Here is a 23,492-nt window from a genome sequence, read left to right as displayed (position 1 = left end):
ATGTTTATATAATAGAACGTTGACAATCACTGGTCACTAGTAAGGAGGAAAGACACTGACAAGGTTCTTATAGTTCCTGGTGTCCATTGCACTATAATAACGATATAAATACGTGCGCAGGAATACGCAGAGTTCCAGTATCGGAGGAGACACCGCCAGCGCCGCCGCGACCTGCACAGTATGAGGAGCAACACTCCCGACCCCGATGATCACACGGAGAACACCTTGGGTACGTTTTGGTTTACGATTACCCTGTAACAATGTAACCCAGACACTCTGTGTATTATATTATGTATTATTGGCCATATCTAGCGTCTGCCAGTCTGCGGTCAGATCATTCACAGGGGTGCAGTGTCCTACACTGAGCCATATGCCCAGGGTACTGTGGCCCGGAGGGGTCATGCTAATGGGTGAACAACGGAAAGCACTAATTGTACTACAAGACAGCAAACTGAAAACTAAACAAATCATCCACCCAAAGTCCGTACATGAGACTAAGCAGAAAGGACACGCAGTGAACCATGGACATCAAAAACACACACGTTGTGACAGCAACAATCCGTAACACGTTTTATACACTGGATAATGCAGACTAGGTTATTTAAAGGACAGTGAGTGAGAGTGGTGGTAGTGACCAGTAGGCCCGGGCTCAGGAAAACAGGGGAGCAGTCCTAGAAGTACAGCGGTTGATGGAATGGTAGAAGGAGAACATGAGGTAACATGACCTGCTCATAAAGGGAAGGGGAAGACAAAGTGATACTGTGTGGGGGAGAAGATGTGTAGAGGCAGAGGGGTTAGGTGAGGGCTGATAGGCTTGAATAGACAAACAACTTTTAGGGGCACTCTGGAAGCATGTGAGAGATGAGGCTAACCTGATAGGGTGTGGGAGATCCTTCCACAGGTGGGTGTAACCTGGACGATGTCCTGGAGGTGGGAGTGGGAAGAGGTAATCAGTGTGGTAGTGAGGCGGCGACAATGGCATAGCAGAGGGGGTATTGTTATAGATGAGGTTGGAAATGTAGGGGAGAGAGAATTGGCTCAGGGAGAAGAGTTTACATATAATTCTGTAGGCCATGAGGAGTGTGGCGACTGACAGACAGCAGGGATAGAGCTGTGGTCACAGCATTGAGAATAGACTGAAAATAGACAAGGCAGGAGTTAGGGCAAGTCAAGACAAGAGATTAGTAGGGAGGGAGTGAATAAGCATTTTGGTGGCTTCCATGGTGAGAGGTGAGAGGGCCGAAACTTGGATATATTACTGAGGTGCAGAATTTGTAGAGGTTCTGAACATGAGGCTTAAAGTGAGGGACAAGTCTATGATGATCCCTAGGCACCAGACTTGTGTGACCAAGAAGAAGTTCTCAACGGAAAGAGTGAGGGGGGGGGGATGAGGGTGCGTTGGAGGGGGCAAGACTATTATTTCAGTTTTGGAGATATTTGGTTTAAGAAAGCGCTGGGACATCCAAGATGAGATGGCTGCGTGACACAAGACTTAAGGGGAGGGTTCAGGGGAGGAAAGATAGATTTGGGTGTGATTACCATACAGGTGGTACTGGAGGCCAAAGCAGCTGAAAAGGTCACCAAGGGAGGAGGACAGAGATCGGGGGCCAAGAATGGATCATTGGGGAACTCCAACAGGTAAGGGAAGAGAGAGTGTGGGGTTAGGTGTTAGAGGCCAAAATTGAGCCATTGGTGAGTTAAGGAAAGCAAAGTGTCACAGAGGCCTATAGATTGAAGAGCTTTCAAAAGAAACAGAGTGGGTAACAGTATTAAAGGCAGCAGATAGACAGTGTAATATGCACATGTGTCTTATCAGTTAGTAGGTGTTTGTATACCCTCACAACACATTATTATTAATGCCATTATTACTATTATGGTGTATGTACGAGCCCCCAGTTTTTGCACGGGGTTCCCTCCCGGTGCTCTAGTTTCCTCCCAGGGTCCAAAAGACCTACTAATAAGCTATTTGGCTTCTGACGAGCCCTGATATAGGTGTGTTTAGATGTCTGTCATAGGTAAGTTAGATTGTGAGCACCACTGGGTCAGGGACTAATAGGAATTGATAGAATGATCTGATTTTATAGAGTTACATAAAATAAATATAACAGAAATATACCCTTTGTATGAATACAGTATGTTTTCCTTTTTGAATTTTTGTTTGTTTTTTTTGTAATGGTTTTCATTTTATCTCCAGATACTCTGGAGGTTCGAGGTAGCAGAAGACACGGCACATCCACAGTAAGTTCAGTTACGGTCGTTGATGTTCACAAATCTGTAGTTGACTATTCCTTCGTCCTTAAAACCAAACTATGCGCTCAGACCACAATCCTCTAGCGTATAAATACCTACCATGTCATTACTTCATTTTCAGGCACGGAGCTCACTGGATGACGACGATCCTAACATCCTTCTGGCCATTCAGTTATCTTTGCAAGAATCTGGTCTCAACGTCGATGAAGAAACAAGACAATTTCTCAATCTTGAGTCCTCGTTAGGAGCCATAGGCTCATCTCTGCCCACTAGGCTCGACCCATCTCCGATAAGTATCGAAAACTCAAGGTCAGCATTGAGTAGTTCCGAGCTACTAGAACTTGGTGAGAGTCTGGTCAGACTAGGAGCTAGTAACGACCCATATGCAACAGACCGAATACACTCACATTCATTAATTGACGCCCCTACGTCCAGTAGTGAACTTGATTCCTCTAGTCAAGACCCAAACATGAGTGAAAATCTTCTGGGAAACATTATGGCTTGGTTTCATGACATGAACCCCCAGAGCATTGCCCTTATTCCTTCTATGACCTCGGAAACTGACGTAGATTTACAGCCGGAGAGCGTAGGTGAACATCCAGCGCCGGACACAGCGGAGGAACATGCACTTTTTCAGGATGCACTAATTAATGAAGACCCGGAAACAAGAGCAGACGAAATGACTTCAGAAGAGACGGCACCTCAGGCAGAAGCATTGTCGCTGATGGATGACCACACAAATGACATCACGAGCAGTATGACCAGTTCCGAAGATATCTCAAGTAGAACTCCTGAGCCCTCAACTGAATGGATTGAACAAGTACATTTGGTATGAACAGAACAAAACAAACTCTAGTAGTTAGGGCACAGATGTCATGAATAACCTCCAGATGACATTACTGTTTGTTTCAGACCACTGAGAGGAAATGGATTAGAGGTTTTGGAGTTCCATTAGTCCTTTAAACCAACTTGAACTTTTAATCTTTTCAGCATTTAATTAATGGAGTTTGATTGCCTTTTTTTTTTTTTCATTTTCAAAACAAAAAATAAGGAGGGTGAAATCTATATTCTAATAAAATGCAGTCATAATGTAGCCTTAGTTTGGTAATACTTGCCTTGTAAAGTATGGGTTTCATTAAGTTGGTTAGGTTGTTAACAAAACATTTGTTGTGTTCGGTCATACCTCAGATTTATCCCATGACGCCGAAATATGTATCACTCCATTCATAATATCTCTCTCTAATCCTTTTATTATTCTTTTCACTTGTGATTACTAATCATTTTAAATGCAAAAACGAACCGTTTTACAAAGACTTTGATGTGCGGATTGCGTTGGTTTGTCAGCAAATTAACTTCTTCTCTCTTTATGTTTGTAAACATTTTAAAGTACTTTTGGAAGAAGTAAAATAACTGCGTATTCCATGATGGTGTTAAGTATTTAGCATTGATTGCTCCCTTTATGCGTGCAACTTGGCATCAGGCCCTTAATGTCTTCATGAAACTTTTTTAGCAAAAGTAATCCCATTTCATCCCTCTTCTCTTTTCTACCACCAAACTGCCCGCTGAATCCGTTTCATCTCAAAGCATAGCACTGGCTTGGGAAGTGACGAGACGCATAGGAGATGATGAGTAATAAATCAAATCTTAAATAGCTGACATAAGCAGTTCTGAAACACGTTGTTAACATCCCGCAAAGGGCATTTTCCATTTAGTGTGGAACTTAAATGGAAACGGATCCACTTTGAAAATATCATTATTCCATGTTTGCTCAAGACAATTTGTCCAAACGAAAATCATCAGTATGATAATTGACCATCTAATACTTTAGTTCCTCCAAAAACACTATTTTGACAGGTTTTCTTTATATTTTCTAGCAAAATTAGAATCTGGGGAGCAGATATTTTGCTTGTTTAGAGACCTGAACAGTTTATGGTGTCTAAAATGTGGTATAAACAGTAGAACATTTGTCTATAACTTTGCATGATTTTATCTGAAAACTGCAAAAATGACACGTGATATCAGGTGATACAAATAACTATGCATTATATTACAGTATATAAATGAACAGCTTAAATAACCCTATACAAATAGCTATCTATAATATTCATAAATATATATCAATAAAACGTTTTCAGATCAGGAAATACTTTTAAGGAGGTTTGAAATGGCAAAATATTCATTTGGACTCCTGACTTCCTGTCCTGTTATATAACATAGCGGAGAGTAACATTGGCAAAAATGAAGCGTTGGTCACCCAATAAGAGTTGACGTACTGGAAGCTGGTAATATCCAATGGAGTACATTTAGCAAACATTCTAACAAGGAAAAGTGGAGGTGTTGCCCTTAGCAACCAATCAGATTTTGGCTATCATTCATCGTTTACACTCTGGAAAATGATAACTAGAATCTGATTGGTTGCTATGGACAACATCTTTACTTTCCATGTTAGTAGGTTTGATAAATGTACCCCAGTGACTGTGGCACAAAGGGGGAGAAGAGATATTTTCAATTTTGAAATGTGCTAATACCTACAGAAAAGAAAGAAATAATATAAGTTAAAGAATGTTGTTGTTTTTTTGTTTGGTTTTTTAAATCAAATTATCATTAGAAAGCTGCTCCATTGTAAGTCTGCTGTCAGATATAACCCAACAAGGATAAGAAGACAGAATGTGAAATATCTCCCCGAGCACTCATTTTAGAATTCCTTATTTAAATTGAACCTGATACATTAACAATTGAATCCTCAATTATTGTGTAAAATCTAATCTGGGTCCCCATCCACCCTTGGAATTATGACTCAGACTAAGTATTGTGTTGGTACCCAGGTCGAATTTTACATCATAAAACAGATTAACCTGGTTCCTTTTAACTATATAATTTAATTTGAGCTCTTGTGGGTATTGCTAATAACATTTAAAGAAATTGTGGTCACTGGTCTTCTAAACCTGAATTAATAAAAAAATGTATATTTACAAAAAAAGTAAAGAAAAATAATAGGACAAAAAGGAATTAACTGTTTTTTTTCTGCTTTGGAATAACTTTTAAGTATTTGTAAAGGCATGTATGGGTCATGCAAGTGATAATGAGGGGGAGATCATTTGTACAGTTTGATATCATTATTTGAGGTAATGTTGAAGGCTTTTCCACTGACGTGTAGTTTAGCTGAAATAGCCGCACAGAAATTAACGCCCCTGAAAATGTTCCTTCTCGTCCCCATTTATTTTATTTTAAAAATCTCACTGTGTAAATTGAAATCTTGTCCTTGCACTGCTCAGAAAAACTAGGCATCCTAGGCCCCTGCTCTGTAGTTTGCAAGGAACGAACGCACCCTTCCTAACTGCTCCCATTCACCTCTGTAAACTTTGTTGTTCGTCATTCTGCTGATTAAAATGAGGACACAAGTTATGGGCAAATCCGTAAACATTTTCTTTGAGGTGTAATATCTGATCAGAGCCCAATGCTAACAATATTGCCATTTTCTGGCTTATTAAAAGTTTTAATGCGTTTGCTAAACTTGCTCATTGACTGCAAAAGGAACAGCTGTGAGAATATATATTCCCTGACTTACAGAAGAGGGTACAGCGTTGTAACAAAGCATTTCTGCACCTGACGCCTACATACAATGGAAGCAGACATTTTGTGGGCTGGACTAAAATTCGTAAGAATTCAGCCTATCAATTTACTAGGAGTCTGTGACATCACTGAGGTTAGACTGCGGATTGGCAGCCACCACAGTATCTAGGTGACAGGTGCACTTTAAACATAATCGAAAATGGTTATTTTAAACTAATTTAATGATTATTTTAAATCTTTCATTTTTAGTTCTATAAATTTTAGTGTTATCTTTGATAGTGTTTTAAACTGAGCATTTAATTGGTCCTATACTGACATCTAGTTATGAATGTAGGTTAAGAACTAAGGTTTTGCATACTTGCCAACTTTGGCAACTAGGTCTCCGGGAGATCCTGGGGAAGATGGGGGCGGGGCTTGTGGAATTCCGTCATTTAGACCTACCCCCTAAACTGCCGTCACAATTTCTAGCCTATTACAGCATGGGGCGGGGTCAAGATGACGCCTGAATCATGTCGGGCAATCGGGAGGCTGCCCTGCTCTCCCGGAAATTCGGGAGTCTCCTGGACATTCCGGGAGAGTAGGAAACTATGAGGTTTTGCAGCGTGTATGTAAGTTGTGAAACTCCATTCTGTTTAGAATTGCCCTGTCTGACACTAGCCCATAGCCTATAGCAAAATTATTTTAGAATCGACATTAAGGGGTAAATGTATCAAGCTGCGAGTTTCTGGCAGGTTTCAAAAGTGGAGATGTTGCCTATAGCAACCAATCAGATTCTAGCTGTCATTTGGTAGAATGTACTAAATAAATGATAACTAGAATCTGATTGGTATAGACAACATCTCCACTTTTTCAACCCGCAGCTTGTTAAATATAAGTCTGTTATGCTCAGAAAGGGATATCCTAAAAACTTGCACAACCAACTATCTCTGAGACTTGGAGTTGAGGACATTGATTTGTTGCTCTTCTAGAATGGACTTATTAAATATCGGAATGCAAAGACGACAAGTATGTGGGGAGCTGCATGTGGAATGTATATTAATAGAGCGCAGTGGCGATTGGCTTCAGATGACGTCATGTTTTCAGGATTTCCTTAATCAGGCAAAGGTGAAGATCCATCATTATTCAACATGTTCCCACTGATTCACAAAGGAAAATCCTCAAAACCTGACCTGTTGGGGGTAGTTGTGAACCGTGGGAAGAAGCTGTCCTATAGATTAATATTTGTCTGTTCTATACGGATACTGAACCTTATAATCAGTGCAAGTGACCTAATGTGGAGCCTGGACATTTGCAGCCATACATTAGACCTGTATCCTCTGCTTCTAGTCCTACATACAATACAGGGAGTTTTATTTTCTAACTAAAACAGCCAAAAACATTTTTCAGAAATGATTAATGGAATATTACTTCACAATCAATGGTCGAAGTGGGAATTTCGAAGTGGCTGTATGAAAACTGTGATGGGACTGTAAGTGAGTGGAGTTTAATAATTTTACTGTGAAAGCTTTAGAAGTGGCGGTTTGTCGTACCACCTTATACCCCCCACCTCCACCAGTGGTCACAAATATATTTAACAAAAAATCCAATGTATATGTATTTATATATACTATTAAATTGGGATGAGCCCAGTGACATTTTATTGTTAAGATAAAGTGAAGGTTTACACAGTGATCTGCCTTTCTAGATTGGGCTGAACAATAGGGGATGTGGTCCATGTTACACCGCAAAATCTGCTCTATAAAATTAGTATATTTTTATAAAAATATATTGATAATGACTGCTGTCTATGCTGTTGTCCACGGCCTGGCCAAACATTACACTCTGCATTCACGTACTGGAAATGTGGGCTGCGCAGTTTAATGTTTTTGTTGGCTTGTGATTGTCATTGGGTGATTATATGGTTTTGTTTACAAATCCATGTCATTTCCATGTTTCAGATATTAATGACGTAGCCTAAATATACTGCAAAGCAGACGACGCATCTTAACTACTCCAATTATAGCTTCCACATTGTAAGACAATATTATATTAGAAAAGTGTGACTGCTCCGTTCTGTGGTGAATCTGCTGACGTACCCTCACCACAGAGCCATCACCTATACACAGAAGGCGGCCATCTTGTGGGCTCGACCAATATGCAACCTATCTGTTCACTAGGAACTGGTGACACCACAAAGGCAGGGGGCATTTCACGCCTCAGTAATTTCACTTGTTCCTAGTGAATTGGTAGGTTGTCTTATGGATTGATATGATAAATAAGGAATCGGCCCATAACATTCCTGCCTCCACTGCATGTAAGTGATGGGTCCATGTTACCCAAACATCTATCAGTGCTGACCTAGGGGTAGATTTACTAAACAGCGGGTTTGAAAAAGTGGAGATGTTGCCTATAGGAACCAATCAGATTCTAGTTATCATTTATTTAGTACATTCTACAACATGACAGCTAGAATCTGATTGGTTGCTATAGGCAACATCTCCACTTTTTCAAACCCGCAGTTTAGTAAATATATCCCTAGTGTCTATATGGTTTATACAGTCATATCTGCCACATGACTGCTGTTTGTATGACTGCACTATATCTACTTGCTGTGTTCCCTCCAGTAACGTAGAAAATACGTTTTCTTTAGCTATTGAAACCATTTAATGTGAACCTGCAATACCCTGTTAAATGGTTTCAATGCCGGCTATGCTTAATCTCAAATATTAAACAGGGAATCAGTAACCAGTTGCAATCTGGAAGGATGTGATCTGATTAGAGCTCTTGCAGTATATTTTATACACAAAAGCTACGTTGCTATTAAATGCTGTATTAATGATAAATAATTTACAAACAAACAACATGTTCTTAAGCAGACTCAATGTTTGTAACCTCATTGTTACGGTACCACAATTTTTATTTCTAGAAACCTGGGCTGGCTGACTATGGCGTTCCAGCTCCCATGATGCTTTGCCAGGGGGTGTCTGCAATACGATGGCAGATGTAGCTCAGAAATGGCTGGAGAGTAGTCGGTCTATAGGCTCTCTATTAAAAACAACAAAACTTTTTGATATGTCCGGTTTGTTAAAATAAAATAAATTTACACTTTGAAGTATATATTTTTTTCTTAATCTTTCATGTGACCTGTGTTCTATTACTTCCAGAAAGGAAATGTTTTCTGTTGTGCAAAAAATAATATAAAACACTAGAAACCTGACTTTAGTTTTGTGTGAATTTTTTTGTTTTTTTTAATTCTGTTGTATCTTTTTTTATTATTTTTCTCTCATGCATTCAGAATGCTCTTTTCTTCCCTCATTCAGTTGGAACGCTTAGAAATGACAAAGTTCTGTACTTACCACAGGGAATGCTGTGTGGCGATTCTGTGGCTTAGGGTAGCGTGTTCAGTGACACATTTAAGGTCATGTGTGGTCATTGATGTTCACCTTACAGGGAAATCCTAATGTGCAATGCTTAGCTGTGGAGCTTATGCATGTGAAAGCTTAACATTAACTTTTCACAGGCCAGTCTGTTTCATTGAAAAGCAGATAATGACTCCCAGTTACAAAAATTGTTATATAATAAACCGCAAGTAGATATCAACCTTATAAAGCCCACTCGGTCATGATTACAGGGTTTAACAAAATGCAGCCTCACTTGCAACTAAAAAAGAAATACACCATTGTAACTGTTCTACAAAGGGGGAAGGGCACCAACCTTCCGGGTGCCCCTCTATCTCTAGACTGGGTCTAATTGTAGGGGTGAAGGAACACAGTTGCGCAGCCAATCGGATTGAATCTGCTGTATTCCAATTCACTGTCAGACTCTCATACAGTACTGCGGAGCTCTTGGTCTAGCGAGGTGGGCATCAACAAAGTCTAAGTTTGGCGCCACAGTACCAAATATTACTAGATGTAGCTAGTTAGTCTTTCTCTCTGCCTGGCGGCACTGGTATCCACCTCACGGGTGGCCTAGTTTTCCCTTAAACCTTGGCTCTAAACTCTTGGGAGAACCTTGTAGAGTCCTGATCTAATATTAAATCACCTCCTGTCCAGTGCAATTCTATTACAATACTCCTAATTCTGTAAAATCACTGTACCAACAGGACATACTTGTGTTGAAGTGGATAGGTGACCATCACAAAAAAAAAAACCGTATCCATCTGCTTTGCCAATGTAGTAACCATATCTATTTACCCATATGTACTCAAAGAACATGGCTCTGCCCACTCACTATCTATATACAAACACTTTGCTACAGCGCTCAGCTAAAACATGTGAATGTGTCATCAGTATTGGGGCTCGCTAAGCACTTTACCCTATATAAAGGATCACCGTAGTGCAGCCAGTCTGACCTGCAGCATATAACATACAATGGCAGTTTTACAATCCAGAAATCAAGAATCTGGCGACCTATTTTGTAAACTGGTTATTTTATAATGTAAAAAAAGACAATAATTACTGTAATCTTGACTTGTTATTTGCACTTTCATAATGTATACTTGGTACATTCCCATTTTATATACATTAGACGATAATTATGTAGATGTTTAATGCTGTTCATAAACTGAAAAAAAATCTGATTAAACATTTATTACTTTAAGAATTTACATTTGTCTCATTACATTCTGACTTGTAGTTATATTGTGTCTGGTCTAATTTTCAATGCCATTTGAATAAAAAGGGGTTTACTGCAGCTCGTTCTTTCCCAGAGTAATCCTGTTATAGAGGGGAAATAAATCGAGATTTTACAGTCTTATATTTTGTACTTGCCTCTGGCTTCCCCAAAGTGCTTGGAATAATAAAGTCCTTTTGGGGTTAAAAGGCTGTTCCCCCTGCTTCAAAGCATGGTCTGCCCTTTCTGTCTCTGTACCCCATTATGTAATATTGTCCTGCAAAATGAAATCTGTTTTTTGCATGATGGTGCAAAAGTTGTCTGACGTCCCTAATCTGTACAGGAACAATGTGCCCAACTCCTTCCAATAGACAGGACAAACTCTGACCAGCCAATCCTTCTACTCCACGGTAAATCTGAGTGCAATTGTGCAAATGTGGGTCCATGACATCACAAAAAAGTATTTGTGCAATGGTTAAATAAATGAGAAAGCATCTAAAATAACAGCAAAGATATTTGTTTATAAAAGTGGAGGTTTCAGTCATTCAAACTCTGGTCCACAAGCAACTGCAGAGAGGAGAGGGACTTATCCAGAGGTCCTCTTATTAAATCTGATACTGCATCCACCGTTAGCTTAAAGTGCTCCCTGGTGGTTCCTGCTCTTTTATAGCTGCTGTTGGCAGGAGACCGTAATTCTGATCACCGGGGAGCACTTTACCAAATCGGTGGATATAATATCTGGTTTAATAAAAGGATCTTTGGATTGTTGTCTATCCCTTCTTATTTACTTTTTGTAATGTATAATTCCTTCCACTCCCATAGGCCTAAAACACTGTTTATACATCTAAATTATTCTTATACAGTGTTTTGTGGGAGCATAAATGTAGTTGCAGTATCTGTTATATGGAGACAGACAATTTTAATTAACCCAAGAATTAAAATGTGTATCCACACTCTGACAACTTTGATTTATTGGATTGTGTATGCCCTTATATAACTGTTACTAACCACATTACATCTTGGTTAACGTTTTCTTTTTTTTTTTTTTTCCATTGGCAAAAATTATATATTTTCATTGCTCTAGAATATGACATTTTCTCTTTGCCTTGGATAGAACTATCCAGAAAGCAGCTATGTGCCCTATCCAAAGTCAACAAATAAAAAAATATCACTGCCTTATGCTATAAACACATGGCTGGAAAGCACAGAAGGAAACTGGAAACATTAAGCAATGCAGGTACCATGTGTAAGTCAATACATCAGTCAGCTGAAGCTGTAGAAAATCCCCTTTAAATGCTCTAACAATGAGAAGGTAGAGGATGGGGGGAGAGCCTGGTTTGAATCATATTGACATTAATTTGTAAGTAACTTAATTATAGATTTTAGCAGTGAGCTACTTTGTAATTATTACATCAGAATTATTGTGACAGTTAATGAGGATAGATGGAGTAATGACGTTGTCCGAATGGCACCATCTTGGAAATTTCGGCGTTCTGAAGAAAAGTGATTCCTTAGAATCAATGGGAAACGCTGTTCCCTGATACATAAGATGACATGATGCAGGACCGTAGGGCTGTAACGGTAATCTCTGCAGGTAACTGGTACTAAACTGTGTATACAGGAAGCAAAATGTGGGGTTTGCCAAAACAAACTTGAACTAGGGCTTCATCTGCTTACATGAGATAATTAAATAACTAATGAAGAGACCTAGTGACCGGATGTACGGAGATGGCCTAGAACGACGACTGTGAGGTAGATTTACTAAAGCCCCTAAAAAGGAAAGGTGAAGAAGTCGCCCATAGCAACCAATCAGATTCTATAATTTTATCTAGGACCATGTTGGCTAACCTGTGACACTCCAGGTGTGAAACTACAAGACCCAACATGCTTTGCCAATATATAGCAGCTTATTGCTGGAAGGATATGCTGGGACTTGTAGTTTCACAACACCTGGAGTGTCACAGGTTAGCCAAGACTGATCTAGGATGTACTAAAATGCTAGCTTGAATCTAATTGGTTGCTATATTTATATAAATACATTATAAAAGAAATCTTAGAACTTAATCTTCTTCTCCAGACAGGGAAAAAGATGCACAAGTTTGGGAAATGTAGTTTCTAAGAGAACCTGCTCTGATTGTAGAAGAGGAACAGGCCTCCAAGTCATTTTCATTACCAGAAAACAAGGGATTATTGAGCCTATTCAGCCTGTTGCATCCTCCAAGGTAGATATGAATCAAATCTAAAAGTTGAAAAGTTCAAATGTTCAATCCATTCCGAATTGACATCAACACGTCAGACCTACTATATTTAACCCCTGTACACAAAAAAACTAATTTTCCCAAAATGCTTCATGCTGCTCCTGGCTCTTCCTCAGGGATAAACAAACTAAACACTATTTCAGTTTTTATAATCACCGAAGTTGCTGTGTAATCAAGGCTCAGCTGTCTATTCAGTAATAACAATGAACAACGCCTAAACACCATTTTCAGTCCCTCGATCGGACGACTCATCGCTCACCAGATCCACTGCCCATTTTCCAGCAACTTGTTTCCTACAATCAACAGAGGCAATTTGTAATAGCTGCGTAATTCGATCATCTTTGGTTGCGCAATTCCGCAACTTAATCACGTCGTCTCAACTTTTATTGTGTCCGCTGACTATAATGGGACGAGTGATTAATCGCTCATTCATGCAGTTTTCTCATTTAGGTTATTCAGGGCAGGCAATGGTACCTGGGTCCGTGTAATGAGATTTCAGTGCGATTCCTCTCAGGTTTGTTATGGAAATAATTCAGATGGCTGAAGTAGAGCCGTAACTTAGAATTCTAGCGTCTGGGGCGAGAAAGACAAATGCCGCCCCCCTAGCCCTCAATTTTAACCACATTAACCTAAAATATTCCTAAATTGAGCCCCCCCTTCAGCGTTGCGTCCTGGGCGGTCACCCCTGTCGCACAGCCCTGGTTATGGACCTGGGATAAAGTCTCTTTAGAATATTCTTAGTTTATTTTATTCGCACAGTACAGACCATTCAATTCAAAATGAACAATGACAATCATTCATTAATTTTACATATTTTTTTTATAAACTCAATCCACAAAATTAACACATAGCTAAATGTATATTTAAAGCCTTATAGCCAATTATATCACTGTAACTATGGACCCACCCAACCTCCATTTGGTAACTAACTCACCGGCATGTAGACCTAACCGCAACTTCACTTTTTCCCATGATATCGGTGAGATACATTTCTAATTAAGGCGCAAGATTAGATACTGTATAATAAATTTCCGCCTCGATACTTTATTAACTTCTGCAAAAGCTAATTCCTGTTAATTAGTCACTATATACTGTTAACTCTTAAGCATTGTAATATAGCCAGTTTATTCAACTTTCATGCAGATATAGTATATATACAGTGCATATACACAATAATCTGCAGCAATGCACAGGTATACACAGTGATATGGAGTAATACACACGTATACATAGTGATATATAGTTATACATAATGATATGTAGTAATACACAGTTATATATTGTTATACACAATGATCTGTAGTAATACAGAGTGATGTGCAGTAATACACAGTGATATATAATTATACACAGGGATGTGCAGTAATACACAGTGATATATAGTTATACACAGGGTGCAGTAATACACAGTGATATATAGTCATACACAGGGATGTGCAGTAATACACAGTGATATATAGTCATACACAGGGATGTGCAGTAATACACAGTGATATATAGTTATACACAGGGTGCAGGAATACACAGTGATATATAGTTATACACAGGGATGTGCAGTAATACACAGTCATATATAGTTATACACAGGGATGTGCAGTAATACACAGTGATATATAGTTATACACAGGGTGCAGGAATACACAGTGATATATAGTTATACACAGGGATGTGCAGTAATACACAGTCATATATAGTTATACACAGGGATGTGCAGTAATACACAGTGATATATAGTTATACACAGGGATGTGCAGTAATACACAGTGATATATAGTCATACACAGGGATGTGTAGTAATACACAGTGATATATAGTTATACACAGGGATGTGCAGTAATACACAGTCATATATAGTTATACACAGGGTGCAGTAATACACAGTGATATATAGTCATACACAGGGATGTGCAGTAATACACAGTGATATATAGTCATACACAGGGATGTGCAGTAATACAGTGATATATAGTTATACACAGGGATGTGCAGTAATACACAGTGATATATAGTTATACACAGGGATGTGCAGTAATACACAGTGATATATAGTTATACACAGGGATGTGCAGTAATACACAGTGATATATAGTTATACACAGGGATGTGCAGTAATACACAGTGATATATAGTTATACACAGGGATGTGCAGTAATACACAGGTACATAGTCATACATCTTCCCTTCCACAGACCAGGACACGTGCAGACACCGCCCTCTGGTGGTCAGATGCCCATCGTGCAGCCCTTAGCACGTCCTCCTCCCTTACTGGCTGTGCGCCTTTCTACGTCACCACAATCCTGGCGAATCATCGGCTGAGGAGCAGTGTGCCCCGGATGTGAATAAGGTGTATCCCGCCAGTGTTGTGTGGTCTCCATGAGAGTGACGGAGACTCCTCCGGCTGCAGCGGTGCCGGGATCTACCGGAGATCACTGAGGTCCGTCCACCTTCCTGCACACTGCCCAGCTGTGGTGGAACTACTAGTCCCAGCATGCCCTGCTAGACTGCTTCCACCACAGCCAGGAGCCCATGGGTTGTATAATCTGGTAACATGGGGGGGGGGGTATTGTGGTATATAGGACCCCTCCCCTCCCCCTGGGGTATAATGAGGGGGTGTCACTGCTGGATACAGGACTCTCTCTTCTCACTCCTCCCTGGGATATAATCAGGGGGGTATTGCTGCCCTATACAAGACTCTTCCCCCCCATCCTCCTCTCTGTGGTATAATGAGGGGGGGAGGCACTGCTGTGTAGAAGACCCTGCCCCTCCTATTTGGGGTATAATCAGGGGGGGGGGGGGGGGGTTGGTATTACTGCCATATACAGGACCTCTCCCCCTCCCTGGGGTATAATCAGGGGTGATTACAGGGGGTGTCACTGCTGGATACAGGACTCTTCTCACTCCTCCCTGGGATATAATCAGGGGGGGTATTGCTGCCCTATACAGGACTCTCTCCCCCCTCCTCTCTGGGGTATAATGGGGGGGGGGGGAGAGGCACTGCTGTGTAGAAGACCCTGCCCCTCCTATTTGGGGTATAATCAGGGGGGTTGGTATTACTGCCATATACAGGACCTCTCCCCCTCACTGGGATTACTGCTTTTAGTGATATATTTCAGTTACACAGCACAAGGGAGGAAATAGGATCCCACCTTCTGGAAATACCCCCAAATACTATCTTAGTTCTCTCTTTTTTCTCTTTTTTTTTCTAAAGGACAATGTGCCCAAATAATGTAATAGTCTATAGTGCAATTTATATATTTACTTTACTTTATATCTTATGTGTGACACGCAGTGCTGGTCGTAGACATGAGTTTGCTCTTTGGCACAACCAAAGAGGGTATTTTTATTTACCACATTAAATACAGAGTTACAGTGAAACCAGTTTGGATCATTATCTACAAAACACTATTCTGATTTATTTAGTTGGTTAGTTTTTAGCCACACTTTGAATCTCACACTTTGAGACTTTTATTGTGTGTACGAATAGAGAACATCAAGTACAAGTTATGTCCTAGAGAATCTACAGGCAGCATTCTCACGAATATCGAATAATCCCACAACATTGCTGCCCGCACTATGAGGAGGGGATAGGTAGAATTGAAATGATGGTTAAACAAATTGAGATTAATTTGAGTAGTTCCTGGCGATAGAAGCACAGTGCTGTAGTTTGTGTCGTGCACTCAGTAAGCTTTATAAACATATTCTATGCAGTCGAGAGAACCTATAATCAACATCCAATGCTTTATTGTAATCCACATAAACCATTGTCGTGTTTGCACCAACCACACTATTGGTATCTGCCTACAGATTTATTAAACTCCCAGGTACGTAGTGAGGATCCTCTCTATGGAGATTACCATACAACAGTGATATGTATTTAATAATTGGCTGTTGGTAATACCTCTCGCTTACACTGAGCATACTTTCAATCTACACTGGTTTTGAATGATTAAACTGTACTTTCAGGAGATATTTCAAGTATATCTGTATTATGTGTAGGCTGTGGGGTTGTCATTTTCTAATGGCAATTGTATATCAGTTTGTATTGACTAATATGCTGCTGTTTTTCTTTTTGCAGGTGCTTTGTAGATGAAGGAACATTTGAATATTAGCTGAAGGTTAGTGGCACAGTTTTCACAACATGCAGAATACAATACGACTAAAATATGCTCGTAGCGCTCATCTGATTGATCCCTAAAGCAGAACATGGCTATAACCAGAACAAATAGCATTGCTGTATATTGTGGATAGATACCAGATTTATTGTCAAACAAAGCAATTAAAACACTGTAGGGAGCACTACTTACTGGACCTGCAGTCTTTGTTTCTGGACGAAAGTAGACGGCAAAAGTACTGTTTCAGTAATTGATGCGTACAATGTAATGAAAGGAAACTTGTGTCCGTTACTTAACCCTTTAGTTGGCTATATCACATGATTACCATGTGATGCTGTAACCCGGGAAACAAGACCGAAGTGCATAATGTCAAAAAGATTTGTCATCATCTGTGGCAGAGGGACACGTGACCACTTATGTATGTAATGTGCTTTGTGTCTGAGGTATCGCATAGCCCTCTGTCATACATGTCATTCCCATGTACATGTACACACTGCTTTACTCGGTGTGGTTATAGAACTTTATTTACTTCCTGTTACTGTGATATTTCTTCCAGATGCCTCTTGGACTAAAACCCACCTGCAGCATGTGCAAAACCAACTCCTCTTCCATGTGGAAGAAAGGAAGCCAGGGGGAGATCCTGTGCAACAACTGCACCGGGAAGGGCAGTACTGGGGGTGGCAGTTACACTGGTGGGACTGGACTGAGCAGCACCTACATCGGGCCAAGCTTTGCCGGAGTCTCTTCCTCCCAGCAGAGTAACGGAGGCGGCAGTAAGCAGGTGAGGAATGTGTTACTATTCCATTGTCTCTGGTGTTCAGTAAACAGTTCCTTAAATAAATTCTTTATTAATGAGTTAGTGCTAAAGGAGGACAAGCTGAAAACAAGTGAAGATCTTGTAACTTAATATAGAAAATAAACATTGGTAATAAACGTAGAGAAGAGGGATAAAGGGGAAGGAGAAGATGGTGGTTAGAGCGGTCGGGATAAAGAACGAGGTTTCCTTGACCTTACGTGTCTGTATTGAGAGGTTTGTGGTGGGTTCCAGGATCTTATCTTAGATGAAATATCCCTATCGGTGTGAATTATGGTCAGATATCTCCAAGAAACGGGCAGGACTTTAATTCAGCGGTCTCTCCGAAAGCCGCGAGGTAGTGGACACCAGAATATACCAATCCTTGGCCCTTATGTCATGGACCCTGGAGTCCAGCTGGTGGTGTGATCTCCACAGCTTTATATGGTAACTGACGCTTCTCCATGTCACCTCTTCCCACCAATAGTCCAAGCAGGAGATCCACAGAAGATCTGCCCGTCTGAGGAATACCAAGTACAAGTCGGCTCCAGCGGTGGAGAAGAAAGTATCAACCAAAGGGAAAGGACGGCGGCATATATTCAAACTGAAAAACGTAAGATAATTACTCCTGGTGCTTCTGCATCTGGGTCGTATGTGCTATGTCCTTCTTCTGGGTAACTGTCCCTGTAACTAGAAAATAATAGTTCACTTGACGCCCAAGAGCAATTAAACATTGGCCTCCAAGGCATTAAAACCACACATTCCAAACTTGTTCTGATAAATACATTGTAGTTCCTTGTTTATCCTTTGTTTGGGGCCACAGTGACCCTACACTTTCACTGAATGTCGAGTTTGCTTTAAAACTTATATGTGTTATAGTAATACTGTAGGGTTCTACTTGTCAGCGTTTGGTTATGTGGTGGTTTGTGTTGTATTTAAAACATGGTGAATGCAGCTGGAGCAGAGTTGGGTATTGCTGATCTCTATGTAAAATGCGTTGTCCATCATCCGGTTGGGGAATGCACAGAAAATGATCCGTAGTTTTACCTGTATTCTCTATGTGAAGAACACTGCACAGGGGCATATATCATAGGCGGATGCTGAAATGCCCCCGAGTGTGGTCCGTATACATTTATGTGTTACCTCGAGAGGGGGTGTTATGTTTTGAACTCCCAGGTGAACAGTGATTGACGCTTTTTAGTTTTTTAGTTCTGTTTTAGCCAAAAACTAAGAGCAGCTGTAAATAACACATTTACAAAGAGAGAATGACTTTGTCCTTTGCTGCTGGATAATGTCAGCACTACCTAAGACAGACACCAGCTGTAACTTGTGTGCTTATTAGTTCATGGGCTTTTTATCTTTTTTTTTTTTTTTTTTTTTTTTTTTAATCGTTTTCTATTGCATTCTGCTTCATCACAGTATAAGAACTATCGGCAATCACAGAATCACAAAGTATCAATCTGCTGATTCATGTTTAAAATCTATTCACCTTTTTTATTTATTTTTCTATCCAATAGCCTATTAAGGCTCCGGAAGCGGTGTCCACGATAGTCACGTCAGAGTCCATCTTCCACAAGGTATGTCGTCCTTCTGTAGGTTCACCAAGTGCCGTTATCTCGGCGGTTATTATGTGAGTTGCACGGACTCGGGAAATTCCATTACTAGGGCTCAGAAATAGCAGAATAGGATATATTTTATGGAAGTGAGTGTAAGTAAGGGGGTGTAGAAAACTGCAGACTAGGACATACACACACCAGTGATCTCATGGTCTTCAGCCTCATCAGTGTACAAGATCTCACAAATGTCTATTTATGTCTCTGACTTTGGGTGTTATTTAATAACAAAGTATTAAGTTGCTCTGCACCAATCATTCTATAGCTTACATTAGAGTGATAAAAATCAATTGCTCATTGGTTGCTATGGGTTACTGATGATTTGTATGTTACTAAACAAAAATCCAGAGTAGATAATGACTGCAGAGCCCATTGAAGGTATAGAGTTAACCGTCACAGAGGCCAGATTGGTCTTCAAGGCAGCCATTTTGTGGGTTTTGATCTAGAAGTTGAAATGTAAGCAGTGATGTCACTGGCTCCTAGGGACCGGATAGGCCGCACTTGTGATGTCACTGGCTCCTAGTGAATTGATAGGTTGCAGTCTCAGTGATGTCACTGGTCCCTAGTGAATGGATAGGCTGCACTCGCAGTGATGTCACTGGCTCCTAGTAAATTGATAGGTTGCAGTCTCAGTGATGTCACTGGTCCCTAGTGAATGGATAGGCTGCACTCGAAGTGATGTCACTGGCTCCTAGTGAATTGATAGGTTGCAGTCTCAGTGATGTCACTGGTCCCTAGTGAATGGATAGGCTGCACTCGCAGTGATGTCACTGGCTCCTAGTGAATTGATAGGTTGCAGTCTCAGTGATGTCACTGGCTCCTAGTGACTGGATAGGCTGAATTCTGAAGAATATGGTTCAGGTTACAGAATTGCTGCCTTCAGTCCATAAGTGACTTAATGCAAAAAAGAGATACAATGCAGGAAAAAAAAAAAGTATTGCAACCACCAAATTAAACAGTAGAAATGTGATGCGCATTAAAAAAGTTGATATTAATACATCAGAATAACAAAATATATATACAAATAATAAATTCAACTTTATAAAAAAAAATAGAGCACACAATACATGACGTGAGACTGGCATAGACATAAAATAATCACCAAAAAATCAAAAGGAGGTAAGTGGGTTTGTAAGCTACATCTGAGAGTCTCCGTGGCTCTGAAAATACACACAAAATAAAATTTTAAAAAAATCTATGAATAAACAAAAACACCACAAGGTGGCAGTAGTGAGCACATAGTCTGACTCGAATCTGATAGAAAATAATAATATACAGAGGATTACTATCGACGCAGCTATAGAAAGATGATCCAAATACATGAAATAGTAAAGTGCTGGATGCAGATCTCAGTGATAAATAGACAAACTATGGAAGTTAGAGATGACGTAGCAGTGTCTACCATACATCCAGAATATCTATGTAAGGGTTACACAGTGTACAGCTGTGGGTGTTTCTGGACTACAATTCCCACTATCCTCAGTGCTTAGTCATTAGATTATTACCGTATATTATGTGAGTAGTATTTACTTCTTTCCGCAGGGGCTGTATTATCAGCTTGGGGACGTGGTGTCGGTCGTTGATGAGGACGATGGTAAAACCTATTATGCTCAGATCAGGGGCTTCGTCCAGGATCAGTACTGTGAGAAGAGTGCGGCCCTGACCTGGCTTATTCCTACACTCTCCAGCCCGCAGGACAGCTTTGACCCAGCGTCTTACATCATAGGTCTGTATATGTCAGAGGAGCGTTACTGTAATCTATGTATAAACACATCTCCCCAAATCCCACCGTACAGCGGATAGTGCTCCGTACAGCGGGTTGTGCTCCGTACAGCAAAGAAAATCTCACATGCAATACTTTTTTTTTTAGATAGGTATGAATGCTATTAGTATATCATTGTATACGCAGCTTATTAGAGGTTGTCTCTGTTTTGTTCTCTAGTGTGTGATTTGTGAGGGACGGTTTCACCACTAATCTGATTGTGTTTGTTTTGGTTCCTCAAGGACCAGATGAAGATCTTCCCCGGAAAATGGATTGCTTGGACTTTGTCTGCAACGCCCCCTCTGAATACTTCAAGTCCCGCTCGTCGCCCTTCCCCACCCTCCCGACACGACCCGAGAGAGGGTATATTTGGACTCATGTTGGCCCGACTCCTGCAATCAATATCAAAGATGCAATTGGCAACCATTTATAATGTAGCCATAGGACAAATGTTTGGTTACTGCAGGAAATTCTTGTAACCACACATAAATCATGTAACGTAGGCATGAAGGATCTTATGGACTCTTCCCACCAGGTTCTATTTACATCAGTGCAAACCACAAGCCAACCAGACGGAAGTGACTGTGGGGGGACACGACCAGAGTAACGTATCCGTCTATATACTGCGTGTTTGTAGCACAACGAGTTCCGTGGGGTTCTAGAATCTCGTGCTTTCCCAACCAGGTGTTTGGTAGCTCACATGACACACAGCAGTGAATGGGAAATCCAATTTCCTTGTCATACAAGAAACCTATCGGGTCAGTTCAGCTGCTAGAACGCTAGATTCATCGCTGTGTGTCACATAGCGGCATTATAACCCCCACCCCCCACGTGACTGCTTGGCTCAGTATGTGTTATGGTAGATGGCCTTTGCTTTTTATATTTTCTATTTACCTTTTCTATCATGGTATATAGTCACACCCTCATAGATTATCTAGCAAGATTTTACTGGACTACATTTGTATGTGATAACGTGATTACTTATCAAGTATGTGTCAGCCGGAGGTTTTTTTTTTCTAGTGTGCCTTAATGTTTGTCTTAGCGAACACTTTAACCTACCTCCCATAAACTCTTAGGGGGTATATTTACTAAACTGCAGGTTTCAAAAAGTGGAGATGTTGCTATAGGCAACATCTCCACTTTTTTAAACCTGCAGTTTAGTAAATATACCCCTTAAAGAGACAGCTCTCTGCTCACTGAAATGATTGTCTCTTACCTGGAATCCTCTGTTTGCTGCAGTACAAACCCCATCAGGGAATGGGCACAGTCGTGCACCATAGCTCAGACTTTATTTACAGCCACAGAAAGATTAGGCAGGCGGTGAACAAGAGGGGCCGCGTCTCAAAAACATTTCCTGGCCGGTAAGTCAAAATGTCGCCCAACATACACATTATGGCACGAGAGAGATAACCGGACTGTATTACATGAAAGTGAACTTCCCCTTTAAATAAACTTTGCAGTATCTGTAAATGAAAGCCCACCTAAGTGACTTTTTTTGAGTATTTAAATAATTGTTGTAAATTGTTTTAAATAAAGTTGTTTGTTTTTTTTTTCTAAAATCTAGATTTTATTACATGTGTTTGATTTGTATTTTGTTTTTTTTTTTTTTTTTGTTCTTTACTTGCTAATGCTTATGTCTACCGCACTGAGGTTCAGCTGAACGACCGCTTATCACACTCTGCATCCTTCACTGGACATCACAGAATACCCAACCCATGCTGTATTTTCCAATTTTCAATTTTATCTTGCCTCTATTGAGGGCTGAATGTCGGGATCACCATCAAATTTGGCGGTATGGTTTGGTTTTATTTTAAGTAAAATCTGCAAAACAGACCCAAAGACACAATGGGTCTACTGTGTAAATAACTCCAATCTATCTTTAACTGTTGGTTAGATACACTCTCTAGACTGTATCTAACCGTAATCTGTTATCGCCAAGTCCAGACGTATGTAGCCATCTGCATAGACCTGTGGGTATATTTACTAAACTGCGGGTTTGAAAAGGTGGAGATGTTGCCTATCACAACCAATCGGTTGTTATGTGTCCAAACAACAATTGACTCTTAAATAAACCTTTGGGTTTATTTGTACATTTTATACAAAGTTCTGAAATGTTTAACAACCAATGGTAACGCTAAATGTTAACAGTAAATGCTAACAATAAATACATATATAGTATTGTTTTACACTATGGCTGTTTTACAGGAAAGAAAGACTCAGTGATAGGTGTTATTTGTTTTATTGCAGTGAAGCACAAATTACTTTATCACCATGGTTTAATATTATTCTATGTATAATCAGTGAGTAAAGCTACAATACACCTTTGGGTTTATTTTGTATATTTTATACAAAAACAGTTTTTAAATGTGCATTTATCCACCACTCCTACTCCCTGGAGATGTTTCCCAAACTTGGTGTTTTCATCTAAGATGAGTCCACTTCTGTCCCTAATCTTCTCTTCTCCCCTCTTTAGAGAATCTCTTTCCTCTTATGTCTCCCAGATGTCCCTGTCCTCATAGATTCTAAATTGATATGGTCCAC

At 40.1% G+C, this 23,492-nt stretch overlaps 2 protein-coding genes across 4 annotated transcripts in view; both read left to right on the top strand.

Annotated features, from left to right (window-relative positions):
- ANKIB1 (ankyrin repeat and IBR domain containing 1) overlaps window positions 1-9,019 on the top strand; it is a 110,618-nt gene extending 101,599 nt beyond the window's left edge. For all 3 annotated transcript variants that reach the window (XM_075211823.1, XM_075211821.1, XM_075211822.1), the window contains exons 18-20: window positions 121-229; window positions 2,195-2,238; window positions 2,372-9,019. In XM_075211823.1, the coding sequence (XP_075067924.1) occupies window positions 121-229; window positions 2,195-2,238; window positions 2,372-3,085 (867 nt within the window). In that variant the 3' untranslated portion in view covers window positions 3,086-9,019. The remainder of the gene's footprint in view (window positions 1-120; window positions 230-2,194; window positions 2,239-2,371) is intronic.
- A 5,962-nt stretch (window positions 9,020-14,981) lies between these two features.
- Window positions 14,982-22,488, top strand: GATAD1 (GATA zinc finger domain containing 1). Its single transcript, XM_075211819.1, has 7 exons — window positions 14,982-15,105; window positions 16,747-16,786; window positions 17,340-17,564; window positions 18,064-18,189; window positions 19,094-19,153; window positions 20,732-20,915; window positions 21,194-22,488. The coding sequence occupies exons 3-7, from the start codon at window positions 17,340-17,342 to the stop codon at window positions 21,382-21,384; spliced, it is 786 nt and encodes a 261-aa protein (XP_075067920.1). The 5' UTR covers window positions 14,982-15,105; window positions 16,747-16,786; the 3' UTR covers window positions 21,385-22,488.
- Window positions 22,489-23,492: the final 1,004 nt, after the last annotated feature.

This window comes from Mixophyes fleayi, chromosome 5 (genome assembly GCF_038048845.1).
Source record: "Mixophyes fleayi isolate aMixFle1 chromosome 5, aMixFle1.hap1, whole genome shotgun sequence".
Lineage (NCBI taxonomy): Eukaryota > Metazoa > Chordata > Amphibia > Anura > Limnodynastidae > Mixophyes > Mixophyes fleayi.
Note: the sequence above shows the minus strand (reverse complement) of the source record. Positions and strands in the feature narration are given on the sequence as shown.

Coding starts and splice junctions, on each gene's coding strand:
- GATAD1 (XM_075211819.1), top strand. CDS start 17,340: ATGCCTCTTGGACTAAAACCCACCTGCAGCATGTGCAAAACCAACTCC. Junction 17,565..18,063: donor ACGGAGGCGGCAGTAAGCAG/GTGAGGAATGTG, acceptor TCCCACCAATAG/TCCAAGCAGGAGATCCACAG. Junction 20,916..21,193: donor CCCAGCGTCTTACATCATAG/GTCTGTATATGT, acceptor TGGTTCCTCAAG/GACCAGATGAAGATCTTCCC.